The sequence below is a fragment of the Rhinatrema bivittatum genome, chromosome 14 (genome assembly GCF_901001135.1).
Source record: "Rhinatrema bivittatum chromosome 14, aRhiBiv1.1, whole genome shotgun sequence".
Classification (NCBI taxonomy): domain Eukaryota; kingdom Metazoa; phylum Chordata; class Amphibia; order Gymnophiona; family Rhinatrematidae; genus Rhinatrema; species Rhinatrema bivittatum.
Window position 1 is genome coordinate 39,966,762 of NC_042628.1, and position 20,181 is coordinate 39,986,942.

Sequence of the window (20,181 nt, forward strand, 5' to 3'; positions counted from 1 at the left end):
TTAAAAAAAATGAGTTTTTGCCATATGATTAGTGATAGGGCAATGAAGTTTGAGAAATGACCGGTAGTGCCTATTATGAAAGCAATTTAAATCTTTGAGTAAATGAGTGAGCACTTCTATTTTACGTCTTCCCTACTCAGAACATCCTATACAACCAGAAACCAAAAAGAGGATCCAAACTTGGGGTCTCCCCACATCTGTTTTTAAGATGGCCCATAGTGCTTCCTCCTTTCATTACATCCATTCTACTGGGTTGCTGACCAAGCTTTAGCCATATGGCATATTATTCTTGTGAGGTCTGATAGGAAGTTCTCGCCTCCCACCAGCAGGGGCTGCTATGGGCTTCGGGAACTAGCTGGTCAGTTCTCCCAGCTCCTTGGCCTACACTTCCTGATGGGAGCTATCTTGTTTGCTGTCTGGACATATATAATATCCAGGCTTCCAGTCAACTGGTTGCCAGAGCTTGATTCTCATTCTGCAGCATTTTCTTTGCTTCTCCAGATCTGCAGATTTGTCTCATCTAGTCTTCCTGTTTCCAGTTTGCTTGTACTTCAAATTGTGTTCCTGCTTAGTCCTAGTTTGGGGTCTACTATCCAAGTCCTGCTGGCTACAAGCATCCAAGAGCTCAACCAGAGGGGAAGGTGGCTATTACAGGCAGAAGATGCCCTGTTGCTGTTCCAGTTGAAAACCATCTGACTTGCCTTGTCAGTGTACTGGCTACTCTAGCCTCAAGATCACATCCCCAGCAGACTATGTCATCACAAGTCTACATTGTAACAATATAAGGACCCAGGCACACTGTGAAGTAAAAAAAATTAACTTTAATCTATATCATCATCAATATTTGGCTCCATATTGGTTCCACAGGTATTGAAGGGAGGAAGCCTACTTTTGGAACTAGAACACCAGTATTTTGGTGATAACATAAAGTTAATTTTTCACCTTACAGAATAGCAGGGTTTTTATAAAGCTGCATCTTAACTGGGGATTTTTGCCTGTGGTTTACTGTAGCTCCCATAATCTTTTTTCTCTTTTATTTGTAGGACTTGTATTGATTGGAGCACCACCAGGACTTAATCATTTGGCTTTCTAAGGCTATTTTAAATTTAGTTGGACATAAGAGTTTCAGTGTTTATGTTGTCTCCATGCCTAATTATGAAATACTAGAAGGGAGTGAATCTCTTTCAACAGAAAGCTCCCACGAGCAGGCTTGCAGGCACATGTCTGTTTGACCAGATGCTTGCTTGCAGCTGGAATAAGACAGGAAGATGAAAACAAAAAAAAAAAAAGATGGGCAGCTGGTGCCATATGGAAATGCTGCTTATCCCACTGCGAGTTTCTCATGTGGTCACTCAGATTGCTAGAAAAACTGAGATAGGATCTGTGGGGATAGGGTGGGTAGAAGAACAGGAAGACCACAGCAGCTGTTACATAAAAATAGGTTCATACAGTGAAACAACTGTGTAGGTGGTAGGATACATCTAGCAGATCAAAGTCATGAGGATTTATGATAAAAGATCATAGGCAGTGAGCATGTGGGAGCTTCTCCTACCCATGCTGTACTGGGGATTTCAAAAGCTTACAGAACTGTAAGAGGGGTATTAGAGGAACTACAGGTGGAGGGTTAGAAGCTGAAGAAGTATAGGTGAGGGATTTTGAAGTACAGGCAATAACAATAAGCATATAGATGTACAATATTATACAGGCTATGTGAATAGTTTCCAAATGCTGGAGCTACAGGTTGGGGGTTAATAATGAAAATATGAGTGAGGAAGCTAGAAACACAGACAATATCAGCAGTTAAGGATGATACAACATATGGAGAAATTAATGGCTGTGAAACACGACACACTTTCCAAACATCAAAAAATGTGGGATCCACTCTTGGACTGCTTTGCGAAACACTAGACTTAGTTACATTTGGAGCTATATTGGCTGAGAAGTTAGTGCGAGTATTCAAGTACAGTATATCCATGGACTTGATAACTATGATTTCAATAGGATGGGGGATGAGGGAAAGGGAGGATAGGTGAGGGATAGGGAAGGAAGAGGGGTAAAGGGATGGAGATGGGAATAAATGCTGTAGGGTACTTCTATTGTATGGGGGAAAAAAGTTAATGTATGAGTGTTAATTGTTTGGAATTTTCTCTCGTTACGTTTGAATAAAATATTAAATTGAAAACAAAATATCAGTGAGGATTTCAGACGAGTTTTAAAAAGGGCACAGCTACATAAGCAAATTTAGATGTGGTGGCAGGAGTTATACATAGAAAAACTGTTGGAAGTTCTGTACAGAAGTCACACTGAATAAAGTAACACTAATATATGCCTTATTGTACTAATAACCAGCATTAAAAGGAAGCAGCTCCAAACAAATAGATACTGGTGGTGTAGCTCTTTAAACTGTTTCTGCATGCTTGTGGCTGGCCACTGTACCTAAAAAAGTCAGCAAACTTTAAATGATGTATTATAGTGCTACACCCATACAATTTCAGAAAGAAACCTGAGACTAGAGTTAATTTCCCTGTGGTTGTAGGGCTTGTTTCCTGCTACAATGTGCCTGGCTAGCAGAAGCAAATTGTTTCTAAGAAGCAGTATATTACTGTTGTATTTTGGGACCAAAAGCATGTTCATTTCGGTGCAGGTGAGTTCCTGATAGGGAGGGCAGGGATAGTAAGGGGTGCCCCTTGTCTGTTTAGCTAGAGGAATTCAGATTTGGAAGGGTTGAATTTGAGTCTGTTGAGCCATTGGGCTACTGCTGTAAGACAGAAGTTAAGATTGGCAAATGGGAGATACATCCAGCACAGAGATTTTGAACTGGGTTCCAGGATATTTTGCACAGTTATTAATATTCTCTATCAGATAATAAAATGGTGGCTCTGGCTTGATTTTCTCATTCTCTCTTCTAGTCTTTTATTTTTTTCTTTTTTCTCTCTGGTTTTTTTTCTTTTCTGTTTCAGGTCTCTCCTTCAGAGTGGATACTTTAATACTTTCTTTCTGCTCCTCCTCTTTTCTTCTCCTCCTCCTCCTCATCTAATGTTTCTATTCCTGCCTGCTCTTCTTTTCCATCTCAGAAAGAGATGGAGATGTAGTGGCAGGGGCCACTACATCTCCATCTCTTTCTGAGATGGAAAAGAATCTACTTAGGGAATAGCCACTGCTATTGATTGCATCAGTGGCATGGGATCTTCTTAGTGTTTGGGTGATTGCCAGGTTCTTGTGGCCTGGTTTTGGCCTCTGTTGGAAACAGGATGCTGGGCTTGATGGACCCTTGGTCTGACCCAGCATGGCAATTTCTTATGTTCTTTCTGTCCTCACTCTCTTATGCCCTCTTCCATTCTTTCTCCTTTATGTGTTCCATTTTCCCCACCAAATCCTTTCTCCCTCTCCCACCACCCAATAACCAAACCCTTTCCCGCTCACTCTATCCTTTCTTCCTCTCTCCCCCCCCCCCATTCAAGGTATCCTCTTTACTTCTTCCTGGCCCCTGCCACTACATCTCCATCTCTTTCTTAGTAAGTCCTTAGTTTGCTCCCTTCATCGCTTCCCCCTCCATTCTGGGTCCTCTACATCCCCCCTTTATCCAATGACCCTTCTCGCGCTCTCTCTGCCCCCCCCCCCAACCCTCACCTCAGTTCCCAGAAAGTTCTTGTCATATCCCCTCCCACCAACCCAAAGAAAGCTATCACTACAACCCTCCTCACCTGGGAGCTTGAGTTGTGCTCACCACGAAATGGGCATAGATTAGCTGTGGATGGGGGAGATTTGACAAGAATGTGCAAAGTTTCTTTCTCATCTTACCAGACCTTACCACATCGACATTCTTCCTACACTTAACCCCAGCACTTTCATCCCAACCCCACCTATCTCCATGCCCTTATATATTATTGATCTAATGAAGAAAGCAGTTTATCATATTATTTGTGATATGTTATAATAAATAAAAAAGATACGGAACCAACAACCAACAGCAGGAGGTGAGGGAAATTGAATGACTGAGATCTATAACCACGCCCTCCCCTGACGTCACTAGGAGCTCCGGCGACGGTTGAAGAGCACCTCACCATCAGGCGACGGCGAGCGGGGAGGCCACCCTCCATCCTGGGCCCCCGCGAGAACTAAACAACAAACTGAATGGCAGGAAGAAAAAAAAAGATACGGAACCAACAACCAACAGCAGGAGGTGAGGGAAATTGAATGACTGAGATCTATGACCACGCCCCCCCCTGACATCACTGGGAGCTCCGGCGACGGTTGAAGAGCGCCTCACCATCAGGCGCCGCGCGTTGCGCGCTGAAGGGGCACAACAAAGGGGCCCTCCCCTTTGTGCACCCCTTCGTGCAACCCTTGTGCTTGTAAAAAAAAAAATCTTTTATATTTTTCTTTTATTTAAACTTTATTCCAATTCTTTACCTTTTCTTTTCGCTTGTTAATAATTTTAATTAGAAATGTTCTTTGTATTAGACTATGGACATTTATTTCCTGCTATTCTGTTTAATGTAAACCGGTATGATTTACATCAGATGTAAGAATTTCAGTATATAAAAATTAAAAATAAATAATAAATAAATAATTAAAAAAATAGAAAATCTAATTCAAATATATCAGCTCTTTGCTAGAAACCAAGTACTAAGCAAAACACTCTTCATCCTATCAGTGCTTACTATCCCCAGTAAATCAAGCAACTGCCCAGGGACTCACACCTTAGGGGATCCCAAATTTTAAGCTGGGTGAAGATTTTGCAAGGAAGTGTCTTTATTTGCATTGTAATACTTTATTTAGCCAAGTACCCCAAAGAATATTAAAAAGGATCCACAATGCAATTTCATGGACAGGGAAAAGTGAACTGAAATAAAAACTATCCAACTTGAGTATAGGTCTTCATAACCTGGGCATGCCATATACTCCGCCCAGTATACCTTCCCTCTTGCTCCTTAAGCCATATACACATATGAATCTTTATTCAGTAAATGAAAAGGGCCACAGCAGCAATGCAAAAATCCAACTTTACATAACAAACCCTTATCAATGTGCCCTCACTAGCACAGGGAGGGGGACATAACCCATGCAATTTATATTTTTCTGACTAATCCCTCAGCTAATAAGACAGCTGTCACAAAGGGCATGCCACAATAGCTGTTTGCTTTTGGCTTTGCCTCACTATTATATAGCCTTCCCAAACCCCCCCCCTACCATGGACTGAGTAAACACTAAAATGGTATAATTAACTACCCAGCTCTCCCCCACCAACACTACTGGGGGGGGGGGGGGGAGGGGCTGGGTCACTAAAGTGCTCTTAAGGGCACACTGCCTGGTACTCCTGATCTGCCAATTTACTGTATAATGTAAGAATATGTTTTAATAAAATATTTTCAAACCTTTGCATTTCTTGCTCTTTTATTCCCCTTATTTTCATTGTGTTTCTTTCTTGTTACTTTCTCCTGGTCCCACCCAGATTTTCTTTATACTTAGTTTAATTTTTATATCTTTTCCTTATTTATTCATTTTCCATTTTTCTACATTTCCTCTCCCCTATGATTTCTGTTTTCTTCTCTTTTACTCATGCTGTTCTCTCAGACTTTCTTCTAGGTATTTCCACCCTGTTGACCCTTTCTTATTTATTTATTTATTTAACAGTTTTTTATACCGACCTTCATAGTAAATAACCATATCGGATCGGTTTACATTTTAACAAGGGTAAACTAAGATAACAATTCTGGTTAATAATAGATAACAAAGGAAAAAGGAATAAGTCAAAGTTACAATCAACAAGGAATGGAAAAAACTTGGAGGCTTGAAGACAAGCTGGAAGGAAGATAAAGGCAGGTAGAATAAATATAACGTGATACGAATAATTTAACGGGTTAGAGCATATGCTTTAACCTGGAGATGCCAGTGTCCATTGTTCAGGAGGAAGTGTGTCAAAGACCTTGTAAGAAGTGAGGCTTAAACTAGTAATTATCCGGTGGATCTGGGAAGGCTTGGTGAAAGAGCCACATCTTTAGTCTTTTTCTGAAGGTTAAGAGGCAGGGTTCCAATCTGAGATTTGCTGGGATGTTATTCCAGATAGATGGGCCTGCTATTGAAAAAGCAGGCCCATCTATCTGGAATAACATCTTCTCTTGCTTATCTTCTTATCTTCTCTTGCTGATCTCATTCCCAGATCTATTTTCTATCACTTTTTCCTTTTGCTTCTCTTTATCCTACCTCAGGATATATCCCCTTCTATCATTCCTTTTCTCTCTTTCACAAACATCCTTCCTCCTCACATACACATCTCACATATCCCTCCCCAACTCACACATACACACCTTGCCCCCTTTGCTCTCATACACTCATCTTCACCTCTTCTCACAATACTCATTATCTGCTCCTCCCTCACCTATCTTCCCCACCACTCCTTCCCTGAGCTCTTCCATCCCTATCTTCTACTCCTCCTTTTAATTTTCCCTCTTCTGCACTTCTCCCTTCCTCCCCCATCATCTTTTCCCCACCTTTCCTTCCTCCACCCCTCCTGTTCCCCCCAAGCTGTCCTGAACAGCGATAGCAGCACAGCACAGGTTGCAAATCTGAGCAAGTATACTGATACCGGTACCTGCACCTCTCATTTAAATAGGATGGAAGGAGATGGGCGACAGGGTGTCTGAGCAAGTGCAGCCCATGCAGCTGTCACTGCTCTGTGGGCTCTTGAGCAGTGCTGGCAGAAGGGAGCATAGAGTGATTGGGCCTGTGTTGCATTAGCAGCCCAAGTGTCTCTCATCTGTCAGGAAATGACCCCTCCCATTCGGGTGATAGACTCCAAAAGGAGACTCTCACAAGAGGTAGGAGACTTGACAGGACTTGTTTAAAGCTTTTTCAGCAAATAGCTTCTCTAAAACTATCCCTGTTCCCCTTTTTTCAGCAGCTTCCCCCTCTAAACTCCTCTTTATCTTTAACTCCCACTGTTGCCCTCCCCTAAGTATCAAAAAGTTCCCACTTTCTTCATCTGGCCCTCTCTTTTCTGAAATCCACCTAGCTGGTCCCACACCTTCCCTCTCCTTTCAAGCTTACCCTACTCCACCCCTCAACTGCAAACAGTAGCTCTGTAAGCCAATGTTTTGTTTAAACTCACAGCTAGAGCTGGCTGCACATCAGAGAGACAGACACCGCCCCCTCTTACAGTGTAGGAATACTTTTCTCTCTCCTTAGAGTGCTGCCAGCCGGGTTACCGAAGTTTTACGGGCTGTTCACGTCATTTCCTGTGCTCGGATGGGAGCACGGCTGGGTGTGATGTCATTTCCTTTGCTGGGAGCCATGGCTGGTCTTTTCCCTTTCGCCTCCGGAAAGCTGCTGACCTTGATTTCTTAGCGGAGCCGGCCCTTTGTTTTTCATCCAGCGGGCTAAGCGGTCAGGCAAGTGGGCGGGAAAGGGGAGGATGTGCGCGGCAGGCTGTGTGTGAGCTGTGCCGGCTTGCGCATGCGTGTAGGGTACAGGAAAAGTGGGTAGGAACTGGAGGGAGCTTCAAACTCCGGGAAGAGCGAGAGCTGGGATTCGGGGGTATCGGCCTCATATGCCCATCGCTAACCACGCTCCTGTAGGTGTATATTCCTGTGGATAGATGGAAGGGAGGAGCTGTATCATCGGTTTTCCTGTTTGTAGTAGATGTTACCAGTAAGCCTTATTAGTGGTTTCTTACAAATGTAAAAAAATTAAGCAGCCTGTAGAAGGGCGGCTGTCGCTTTGTGAACACATTTGTTCTTAGATTTCTGTCTCAGTTAAAAATGTTGTGCTGTTCCCCCTTGCCATTCAAAGCTAGCCACTGTAGTACTTGAGCCTGTGAATTTTGCATGCTGCAACAGGATCACTGTGTAAGATTGTTTTTTTTTTTTAATCACACACCAAATATGAACTTTAATTGCAGTAGTCTTATTTTGATGCGTGCAGCAATTTAAGTGTGTTATATTTTACAGAAGTTGCTGTCCCCCTCCTTATTCGGACTTCAAAATGCTGCCAACAGACTGTGCTGGCAGGTATGTGAAAAAGGACTTGTGTGCCATTATTGAATAATGCTTTCCTTTAACGGTACTGATACTAAATAATCAGGATGATCAACTAGATCCCTATTATTACACGTAGATCAGTCAGTGCTGCTATTTTAACTTCTATTTCAACGTTTTTCAAGTTCAGAAACTCCCAGAGTACAACTGAAACAGTAATTTGGGGGGGGGAAGAGTGTGTGTGTGTGTGTGGGGGGGCGCACATACCTAACTACCTGTTCTCTGGAGCCCAGGTATTTATTTTATTTATTTAAATTCTTTTAATATACCGATGCTCAAGACCAGGTCCTATCGTACCGGTTTATTTATGCTCAGTGGTGCCATACTAAGCAACATTAAAGGCCTGACTCATTAAGCTCTCCCGCCTCTGTACAGAATGGGAAAAAAGCCTTAATGATTCAGGCTGGAAAGGCTATGGGAATCAGTGATGCAGTAAGGGGTTACCATTTCCTTCATGACAGTGTTGAACCAGTGCATCAACATGGAGTTAATGAACACCATGTGGCTGAGGGTACTGTTTTAATGGACATGTTGGCCACTCTAAAAAAAATAAAAAATATAATAATAATAATAATAATAATAAAATAGACACATGCCAAGGAACCTTTAATTTTTATCTCCATTTTAACACACATTTCTACAAAATGTTGCAACATTAGGGATAGTATACGGGCATGTATAATCTGACATGCCAAATTTCTTGAGGAAACAAATCGGGCTCAAAGAACCTGTCAGACTGCCCCTAATTTGGGTGCCTTCCACCCATTAATTACCCCATTGTCTTCATTTTTTTACCTTTCCATTTTCCAAGTCACTCCTCATTTTTCTTTCACAATTCCCATCCTTTTTGTTTAAACCTTTTTTTCTTCTCATCACCTCATTTGGTCTCTCGCCTTTCTCCCAGCCCTTTGTCCCACACTTATTTTTAAAGTAGCACAGGAAACTAGTCAGTGTACCTATAGCTGCCTCTCCTCAAGACATATATTGCCTGTTGAGAAAGGAAGGGAATGGCATTAAAGGGGTAACCACCCAGATTCCGATGGCCATAATAATACCCTCTACCTTCTTCTTTGGTTGGTGAGATGAGGTCTGCTAAATGCAAAAGATGTTTCTGTTCAGTAGACACAACAGTGGTTTTTCCTTCAGCTCTGGCATGCCCCTTCTTCCCTACTCTGGATACGTTCCCAGGCATACCCTCTGCTTTGTGTACCACCAATCTAATGTACAGAACTTTGAATAAAAGCACAGTACAAATGAACTAATAGTCCATTAAGTTCCCTGTATGGCTATTGTCTGGAAAGTAGACTAAAGCAAGAAGACACAAAGGAGTTAATCAAATACAGAGCTTCTTAAGGAAAGCGTGCAGTGGTATATTCATAGAGGATGAGTTTTGAAAGCTGTTTCCATGGGTAAAACAGTCTTTGAAAATTGTAATGTGCTATGTGAGTAAAGGTATGCGCATAGTTTTGGATTTTCGTAACTATGTGTGTTTTCGTTGGAGAAAGTATCTGAGCAAAAGGAGGTGCAGATCTCTCTGCAGATACCTTTTCTTGGGTACTTGGAGAAGAGACAGCTGAGGGGGGGGGGATATGAAAGAACTTGAATGGATAAATGTGAAACAGTTATTTCCTGTTTGCACCCCTGTTCAGTTCAGACTAATGGGTTTATGCATCCCTACCAGCAGATGGAGACAGAGAACAAAACTTTGAGGCACTGCTACATAACCGAGAGTGCCCCCTAGAGATATTATCCTTAATAAAATTTTATGGAGCAGCAAAATTCCTTTTTAAAAATAAAATGTTTGTTTTGCAGACTGCTTGGCATGCTGAGCCAGGCCCATGAAGATTGCGCAGAACAGAGGAAGCAACTGGAGGAACACCTGAACATATCTCGTGCTTTAGCAGGAGACTGGTGAGTCTTTTGGCTAAGATCCGAGTGCAGTGTGTGCGCTATGAGCAAGGTTAGTTCCTTCTTGGCTTTTTGACTGAAACTGAGAACCTGCACAATATAGGGAGTTAACACCCTGCTGCCCAATGCCACTGGGACTACAGCTGTGTCGGAACCATAATAACCAATGCAGGAGCATTAAAACTTCTATAAAAAGGAGATTGGTGAAACTCAAAGTAAAATATTTTATGGTAAACATTTACTTTAAATAATTTGGATGATCTGTAAGCTCCAGGTTGTCCTGTATACACTAGTATTTTTTCCACTTGTACAGATTTTTAAAAATTATAGCATTTGCATAATGCTGGAGAAATGGAAGTTTGAGGGGTTCTCATGCACCTACTAATGTCACAGATGATTTTCTGAGAAGTGTAAAAAAAAAAAAAATAATAATAATTTGTGCATTTGACTTTTCTCATGAACACAAAAGTAAAGATGAAAATAAAACTAATGCATTTTAAAAATGTAAAGCAGGGGCAAGTGATATGCACTGCCATGCGGAAGACCTGGGTTTGATTATGGGACTGGTTTTTCTGTTGAGGATGTGTGTTCACAGCCCCTGGAGGGGGGAGGTAGTGATGAGGTCAGGGATCACACCTAAGGTTCACATTAATCAGGTTCTGAAGGAAGCATAGCTTATGGCCCATGATGACTGAGTTGGGAGGGAGATATAAAAATCGGGGGAAAAGCCCGCTAGTTGCAGATGAAGATGCATAGCCCTGTACACCAACAGATGCCAATTCCCACTGAGTAGGAAGAAACTGCTCTGCTAAAAAAAATAAAATAAAGCATCAATACTGTAGATTCTTAAGTATATCAATTCATCTGCTTCTTGGCTCAATACCTTTGTTGGGTTTTATTCCCATGCCTTCTTTCTTTCTTTTCTTACTATTTCTTATGTTTACTGTAACCAATTTTTAAAGAAGCCATGGGCCTGCAAATCGATTTTCAAAGGAAAATGCTCCATCTTGCTTTCCTTTGAAAATTCAGTGGCGGCAGTGTCCGGGGGCCCTCTATCCTTGCATGCAGTTCACCTCACCCACGCTAACTCTGTCCCCAGCAGCAGCACTTTTCCACATGGGGACAACGTGCATACTTTTCCCAGCCTGGGAGGGATGGCCCTTTCAAAAAGACTTTTTTTTTTTTTCTTGTGGGCTAACTCCTGTATAGATATAGAAATTATTTTTAAAAATGAACCCCCAAACAGCATGCCCTCTTATTATGGGTGCACCACTTGGAATAAAATTTCAGACCTGGAGTTGGATACCAAAGTCAGATGTTAAGCATCTAAACTTTTAGAGTAAATTTTGACATAGGCATCTAATTTTGGTACTAAAATTCCACCAGTTAAATGCATAATATTTTAGATGCATACAACAGAAGCTAATTTTCATGTTAGATGCTTATACGTTCAGTGCATGTAGATTACTTTATATATTCTTGAGACATGAGAGGTTGTCACTGATTACAGCTGGAGAGGGTCTTCCTCCTGCATGTGAAACTGTCAACTGCTGTGCACAGTGAAGGTCCCTCTGCCCATCGCACCTCAGCAGTGGAGAGCAGGGGCATGGGGTGGAAGGAGGAGCGGTAGTGACAGGAACTGAGGGGGAGGAGGGGTGGAAGGGAGCGGGGAAAAAAAGAATGAATGAAGGGTGGATTTTCTTCTTTCCTTCACCTGCCCCCCCCTCCCCCAACCCTGCCCAAATGGGATTGTAGGGCTGCAAGTTGAGCTTTTCTTTATTTCTTGTGGGGCTGGTTTGTTTCATACTAATCCTAACATGGTGAAAATATCTTAAAACAGAAAGAGGTACAGCCAGACTCCCAGGATTTTGTATTAAAGGGAGACAAGGTTAACAGTTCTGTGCAGCTCTGGCAGGCCAATATTCTCCTGCTGTGAGCCAGAGTAAATATATTTTGGGTTGAGGGCTTTTAGGGGGTGAGTTATAAGGGCATATGTGTGTGGGTGAATAATCTCTTATGGGCCAGTTTGTGAGGGGAGGGCATTGGTAAAGTAACTTTGACTTTTTTCTTCCATATACCCTTTTACTTTTTTTTTTTTTTTTTTGAGCCATGCTCAATATTTTTTTGGCGCCCCCTCTGCCTATATCCCCGGTAGATCTTTTGGGGGTAATTGTTAAACTCTTCACATTGGAACAAAGACTGCACAGATTTTTCCCCCATGGGCTTCTTCCTGGTGATTAATACCCTTATTCAATAAACATACACACGTTTAATGCGCCTCCAACATTGCTCTATGCTTCAAAGGCAAGAGGAAATGTGGGACAAAGGATTTGCATTCACAAATAAGCGTGGGAGTAGCTTGCTTGTTGCGGTGGTTACTATCCCAAACCAATTAAGCCTGATACTTCACTTTGAATACATATACAGCGCAGCTCACTGCTTCAATGGCAGAGGGGAATGAAGAAAAGAGGATTTATATTAAGACAACCAACAAGGACTAAATTGCACAGGCTGGGTAAACAAATAAGCGTGGGAGTAGCTTGCTTATGGCTGTGGTTACTAACCCTAACCAATTAGGCTTGCTACTTCACTTTATGCAGCTCCAGCACTGCTCTCTACATCAATGGCAGGGGTGGAAGGAAAATTAGAACCAAAAAGTTACCAATAAGGGCCCTGACCTCAGCGGTCAGAGTAACAGATAAGTGTGAGAAAAATAAATGGGAAAGCTTGCTGGGCAGACTGGATAGGTGGTATGGTCTTCTGCCATCACTTCTATGTTTCTATGTATCAGTTCTCCAAGCGTGTTCTTTCACTTTGAAATGTGGTGTGGGCACAAAGTACTATGCACAGTCACATGCACTTCCTTTTACCTACAGGTAGCGTTTTGCTGGAAAAGTAGGTGTGCATGGCCCCTGGAATGTCTCCTCCTATTGTGACTAAAAGTCATGCAAGGACTTATAACCGCATTGAGGGAGGGAAGTTTTGGACAGCTGATTAATGGGGTTAAGTCTCTTTGAAAATTTGTCCTTTATGGCACAAATATCTCCACAGATATTTGCCCTTTGTGCCTCCAAACAGGATTTGAAATGTTAGGTTCCGAAGGAAAATGTAGCCTATTCTCTTTTTTTTAAAAATAAAAATCTCCTTTCTCTTACTCCTGTTGTGCATACATTAGTTCTGATAAAGATCAGCGCAGCGGCATCCTGATTTCCTCATGTTCACTATGGGGAAGGGTGACTGATTAGGAGGCTCTTTGAACACTGTCGCCTCTGCTGTGTGGATCGGAGAAATTGAACTGCGCACATATCTGTCTAAGTTTCAGGTGCACGTGCATTTCACTTTGCACAGTTCGTTTCCTATATTAATGCATTTTATTTTGGTTCTTTATGCAGTCGCGGTGCATCTTGTCTGGCCCTTCTGGTTTGTAGAATTTTTCCTGGTAGTTCCTTCTGAAATGGTTGCCTCATTCTTCACTCGCTGCTCAGCTGAACCATTATTGCAACCGATTTGCATTTCTTCCTTCACTTCATTTGGAGCAGATTTGCAGATTTATTCATTTAGAGCTTTTGTCATCTAAACTTTATCCAAGATAGTCTTCCCTTTGGATTCTAGTGATCCTATTACTCTTGAAGTCTCCAGCAATATCATGAGGAGGGCTATGAAAATAGGTTGAGTATTAGCAGAATTGTCTGAGGACAGTGACATGAAAAGGTCTTAATGAAATATCAGTAGAGGACACAACACCTAGTGGAGAGAGACAATCGTTTGTTCTGTTTCCTTTTTTTTGTATTAGGAAGGTAAAACTCCCAGAGAATCCGAAGCAGGATGCGAGCAGTGAAAATGAACATGGTAAGCTGATTTAGCCATAAGAAGACTGTGGATCAGGGTTTCTGTTTTTATCCCAGACCTGTGTATTGGCACAGCAGTGTGTGGTGGACCAGGACTCTTAACCGCAGGGGATATTGTGGGTCACAAGTAAGTGGTATTTAGTTGAGCAGTAAAGATGCTCAACTAAACTAGAATAAATTAGAATAGCAGGGAGTAATACAGATCTGGATTGTGGTTTATTGGTACAATTGTGTGGAGTCTCGATACTGAAATAACAGGTAGCATAGGAGAGGATGGTAGAAAAAGACTAATGGCCCATCTGGTCTGCTCAGTTACTCCTGTCCACGCTGTCAAGGATGTATCCTAGCTGCCAGCCAGAGAATGTGACTATTTGTAAGATTTCACTCCTTATCTAAGACAGTTTGTGTCGTCTTCTTCCTTTACCATCCTAGGTAGAGGAGCATACAAGACCAGCCCCCCCACTCCATGTAGTTCACACCCAGCACCTCTCCCTTCTCATGTCTAACCAGCGACTTTGCAATAAAATAAGTGCCTGGACATTTATTTATCTATTTAACTGTTTTAGATACCGACATTCATTGGGAATATCACATCCAACCACCTGTCTCCCCTTGGCCTTTTCAAATAGTATCCCAGCTTTTTAATCTTGCTTCACCAACCTAGCCAGGGAAGTTTATAGCTTTATTTACACAATCGTAAAATTTAGAAGTCATCAGTAATTATTACTTATCATATTGCTTTTCTATTTACTGACTATGGTCAGGACCTGCTCTTATGGTTCATTGTTGATTTGGCACACACTATAATTCCAATTGATTACTACTGGTTTTATGCAGCCTGCCTGGCACATCCACTTGCAGTTAGTCTGCTAGAATTAGCAGAGCTAAGAGGAAGCTTCATGCTGGGAAAGCAGCGGCTGCTGTAAATCAGAGCCGTGTAGGAGCACGGTTCGGGACTGGCAAGCTGAAACATGTCAGGATGGTTCTGCACTTGGTTTTCCTCTCCTGGAGAGGGCAAAATATATTTACATTTTTTTTAAATGGCTTCATCCTCCAATCACTTGTATATGTTCTGCCCTTGCAGGTGATGAGCCTTCACCAGTGGAATGCCAGGAGTTAGAGCTATTGAACAAAGCTCTGGCAAAAGCACTAAGAATCCGGGAAAGGGCCCAGGGAGATGCTGAAGGGGTAGAGAAGGCAGTAAGCAGGAAACAAGTCCCCAGCAACTCTGCCGTGCATCAAAGAGCCATGTCTAAAGAGGGGACGTCCAAAACCATCACGCCAACATTGACTCAGAAAACCTCAGAGCCCACCAAAAAGCCCTCGCACTACCTGCTGAAAGCCCCTTACCGGACTGATCCTGAAAGGAAAAGAACTCGAGGGATGGCAACTACTAGGCCGATACCCACGGCGTCAAAGAGTGCTGGGAGGAGTGCAGCGAAAGCATCTGTACCCCACAAAGCCAGAGGGTCTGCCTCAGCAGATAAACTGCATCGTGATCAGAGCCACAGTATCGCTGAGATGGTGTCGCCTAGGAAAGAATCAAAGGATTCTAAGCAGCTGTCTGGCGGCCCAGAGACCGATCGTGGTCTCCCGGGAGAGCCTGTCGTGCCAGAGAGTCAAGCGACGCAAACCAACTTCAAGGAAAGCGCGGCGTCGATGCCTCCACCACCGCACACCTTCACTTTAAAAGAGCAGGGGTAAGTACTCAAAAGTCCATAACAATTTTGGTTTAACTGCAGCCTGAGGTCAGCGGTCGTGTCAGTCTGCACCCCAGTTCTGTGTGAGTGTCACTATGTGCGTATGCATAGACCCATTGCTCACCCAGAAACCCTAAACTTTTTATAATAGAAAGATAGATCCATATAGTTTTGTGTGGCACATCTCGATGACATTTTGCTGAAGATGGCAGTGTAAGCTGATTTGGCTGCTGTTGGAGAACAGCACAGTTCTGTAATTATCACAAATTGGAACCTCTTATTATTGGAGCCAAAAATGAATTTGTGTAGAATGTGTGTGTTTTTCCAAACTTGATTACTCACACTGTTTGTTAGCCATCGGAGCAAGGTATGATCTAAAAAATCATAACATATATAACTTTCATCTCATTCTGTAGACTAAAAGGACCATGACTGTCGGGCTAGTAATAACCAAATACTGCTGTTTAGTAGCTGTTAGGTGACCTGTGTAGAATAAAAGTAAGATACATTTGGTCAATCTGTCCACCAGGGAATAGGATGCCACTCCATTCCACCTGGGGTCCATTTTATTATAGTGGATTGTCTTTTTCTAAATGAAATAAATGTTAAGGGGAAAGGGCTTTCCTTAACCATTGGTGGATTGGTTATTCTTGCCATCCCCCTACCTTTTTTTTTTTTTCTTCAAAGATAATCCTCAACTAGGGATTCCCATTTGTGTGGCTGATCATCCTTGATGAAGGAGACAGCAGTACAATCACATCCCCTCCCCACCTCCTCTTTTTGGAGTTGGATTTCTAAGTTCTTATGCAAGATTTGAGGAGCTTATGCATCAATAGGGGTGTGCAGAACTCCCATGCGTACTCGGGGGGGGAGAAGCCCTCTAAGATTTCTGCGATTGGCACCATCAGCAAAAGTCACCCACTTGTGTGGTTGATTATCCTGCTGTCCACAGAGACCACCTGTTACAGGTAAGTAATGTCTTGTTGGATGCCAGGATCTAAACAATAATGGGACATAAATGCATGGACAGAAGTCCATGTTGCAGCCTCGCAGATTTTCTCAATAGAAGCTGACCCAAGAAGGGCAGCTGATGTAGCCATGGCTCTAACATTATGAGCCTTGATGTGCCCATCCAGTGTTGGAACATCCCCCCCACACACACATTACTTTGGGAGGGGTCCTGCCATGTTGCAGGTCCTTTCCCCTCTCCCATTCCTTGGGGGGGGGAAGCTGCCACGTCTGTATGCCAAGCTGTGTGTGTTTCTCCATCTCAGGCTGCCCCCCCTCCCCCCCCCCCGCCTAAGGGTGAGAGTCTTTCTGACCTCTGCTTGCCTGGCTGTCCCTGACACTTGCTTAGGATCTTAAGTCTGTTGCCTCTCTGTGTGCTTTATATTTGTACAGGAACTGACAAACAAGCACATCTGATGAGGTATCCTTCAGTGTATCAGGACAAGGCCTCTTCATTTTCCAGAGAGACAAGGATTTTAAAGTTCCCTTGGGCAAAGTTCCTTCTCTTGCCGTGATAGTGCCCTTTTGGGGCCTGTCAGAATTTGGCCTGTACATGGCTATTATAATTCATAGTTGGTGCATCAGTGGTAAACATGAGGTATCTCCCTACACTTTTGGTTCTGAGTGATCAGCTGGAAAAATTTTCCAATAGGATTGCTTTTCTGATGAATAACTCCTAACGGAATGGAAATTAAGTGTTTCTTGGTCAAGAAGGCTTTATGAGGATCATGGTGTAGAAGCACTGATAAATAATAATAGTATTAGCTTCTTGGTCCCTTCTGAGATCTTTATTAAGGTTTTTGCACCCAGGAATATCAGAGGATATGTACATGAAAGGCCTGTCCTCCAATGGAGGGGGGAAAGCATATGATGTTAGTGTGCTTTCTGACCCCTTCAGAAGCTGCAAATCTTCCTGTTTGGCCACAAGGCAAGCATACATATCAGGTGTCCTCCATCTGATAAAAATCTCATTAGTTTTGATTCGGGAACCACTCGTGGAGGTCCAAGACCAAAGTAGCTCATTTAAAACAAATCAAAGAAAATTCTTTTTCACTCAGCGCATAGTTAAACTCTGGAATTTATTGCCAGGAGTTGTGGATTCAGCAGTTAGTGTAACTGGGTTTAAAAAAGGTTTGGATAAGTTCCTGGAGGTTAAATCTATAAACTGCTATGATTGTAATTAATAAGCAATAGTAGCTTGTGATCTATCTAATGTTTGGGTACCTGCCAGCATGTGAATTGGATTGGATTGGAAACAGGATCCTGGACGTAATGGACCCTTGGTCTGACCCAGTATGGCATTTCTTATGTTCTTGTATACCAGGGCATTGTCATTTCCTGCCAGCTATGTGATTGTTAATCATCCCATGTGAAACAGCCCAGTATATTATTTATTTATTTATTTTTAACTTTTATATACCAACATTCTTGCATTAAATGCAAATCATGCCAGTTTACAGTGAAACAGAAAAAGCAGGAAAAAATTCCTTAGTCGAATACAATGAAACAGCTTAGTTAACAAAGGAAACATAAAAATAAATTTTTACATATACACAAAGGTTTGCATGAAGGGGTGCACAAAGGGGAGAGCCCCTTTCTTGCGCCCCTTCGGTGTGCGACGCCTGGTGTTGAGGCTGTCTTAACTGTCCGATGCTAGTGACGTCATGGGGGGGCGGGTCTAATGATCGCAGCACTTACATCGCTGCTTCTTTCCAGTTCCAGGTGAAGATCAAGCTGTTTCTTTCACTTCCCCTCCCATGACTGTGGGGTGAGAAGCGCTGCAGGGTGCCCCTTGATGTTATCTGGCTTCCCACACGCGACGCCTGGTGTTGAGGCTGTCTTAACTGTTCGATTATCTCTGAAAACACACATAAGTAGCACATTTCAATACAAGAGGAAACCAATAAATATACATTTCATATCTTATCAAAAATTGCATCATTTCATAGGGAAAACATAGATTTGCAGAAACAATTTTTTAAGAACTCTTCATTGAAGAAAGTGGTGGGATCATATGGAACAAACCACAAACAACCGAGCCGTGGCCAGCATTCAAACTGGTTATATATAAATCCAACACAAATGCTGGTAGTGAGTAATACAGTCCCAAACACTTCATTCAGGTATATAAGTATTTAGTTTCATTTATTCAGAAATTGGCAACTCCATTGTTATAAAGCATAGTTTTTCATGCACACGGGGTCCCCCGACACGGTCCCGTGTTTCGCCAGCGGCTGCGTCGGGAGGGATGCCCATAAACTTAAACAGGAAATTCTAAAAATAAATTACAAAGGACTGTATAAGAAATGGTAATGGTACAGAAACAGTACAAATTAGTGCACGCATACATTTTACCTTTAGACGGAGTTCTTAAGTTCCTGGCATGGAGTGCATTCAAGCAAAGTTCCGAACCAGCTTAAAAGCTGTCAAAACTCGCGCCAACCAGATTTTGCAAACCAATCAGAGAAGAGGAAAAGCCAACCAATCACAGATGGAGATGTGACAGCTGCAGCCTATCAAAATCATGTAAAATGAAACCATTCGATTTCTTTGTTGAGGCCCTTCGGTGTCACACAATCTAAACGATGTATCCACCTTTGTTCACAACGTGTCAATAAAATGTCAAAGTCACCACCACGCATTGAGGGTGTAACAATTTCTAAGACAAAAAAGAACAAGTCAGATATTGTGTGAGAATGTGTTAACCAATGATCAACTAGAGGGGCCAAGTTGCGGGAATGTTTTATATTTGATCTATGTTCAATCACTCGGGTCCGAATCTGTCTTTTAGTTTTACCTACGTATAACATGTCACAGGGACAACGGATGATGTATACTACGCCTACAGAGGCACAATCTGAGTTTTGACGCAGGGTATAGCATTTTGTAGTAAGGGGATCAGTAAATTGGGAGAGAGTGGTTGTGTGTTTACATACCGAGCAGTTTCCACAGGGACTGTGAGTGCCCATCTGTATGCCACTTGAGCGTGTTGATAGAAAATCTAAAAGACAGATTCGGACCCGAGTGATTGAACATAGATCAAATATAAAACATTCCCGCAACTTGGCCCCTCTAGTTGATCATTGGTTAACACATTCTCACACAATATCTGACTTGTTCTTTTTTGTCTTAGAAATTGTTACACCCTCAATGCGTGGTGGTGACTTTGACATTTTATTGACACGTTGTGAACAAAGGTGGATACATCGTTTAGATTGTGTGACACCGAAGGGCCTCAACAAAGAAATCGAATGGTTTCATTTTACATGATTTTGATAGGCTGCAGCTGTCACATCTCCATCTGTGATTGGTTGGCTTTTCCTCTTCTCTGATTGGTTTGCAAAATCTGGTTGGCGCGAGTTTTGACAGCTTTTAAGCTGGTTCGGAACTTTGCTTGAATGCACTCCATGCCAGGAACTTAAGAACTCCGTCTAAAGGTAAAATGTATGCGTGCACTAATTTGTACTGTTTCTGTACCATTACCATTTCTTATACAGTCCTTTGTAATTTATTTTTAGAATTTCCTGTTTAAGTTTATGGGCATCCCTCCCGACGCAGCCGCTGGCGAAACACGGGACCGTGTCGGGGGACCCCGTGTGCATGAAAAACTATGCTTTATAACAATGGAGTTGCCAATTTCTGAATAAATGAAACTAAATACTTATATACCTGAATGAAGTG

At 42.4% G+C, this 20,181-nt stretch overlaps 1 protein-coding gene across 6 annotated transcripts in view; it reads left to right on the forward strand.

Moving 5' to 3' along the window:
• The first annotated feature begins 7,261 nt into the window (after positions 1-7,261).
• TEDC2 (tubulin epsilon and delta complex 2) overlaps positions 7,262-20,181 on the forward strand; it is an 86,948-nt gene continuing 74,028 nt past the window's right edge. For 2 of the 6 annotated variants that reach the window (XM_029577044.1, XM_029577043.1), the window contains exons 1-5: positions 7,496-7,650; positions 7,950-8,009; positions 9,849-9,947; positions 13,738-13,793; positions 14,877-15,492. In XM_029577044.1, the coding sequence (XP_029432904.1) occupies positions 7,598-7,650; positions 7,950-8,009; positions 9,849-9,947; positions 13,738-13,793; positions 14,877-15,492 (884 nt within the window). In that variant the 5' untranslated portion in view covers positions 7,496-7,597. Of the gene's footprint in view, positions 7,392-7,440; positions 7,651-7,737; positions 7,848-7,949; positions 8,010-9,848; positions 9,948-13,737; positions 13,794-14,876; positions 15,493-20,181 lie in introns of those variants that run through there. The other 4 variants (XM_029577045.1, XM_029577046.1, XM_029577047.1 and 1 more) reach the window with 4 other exon arrangements.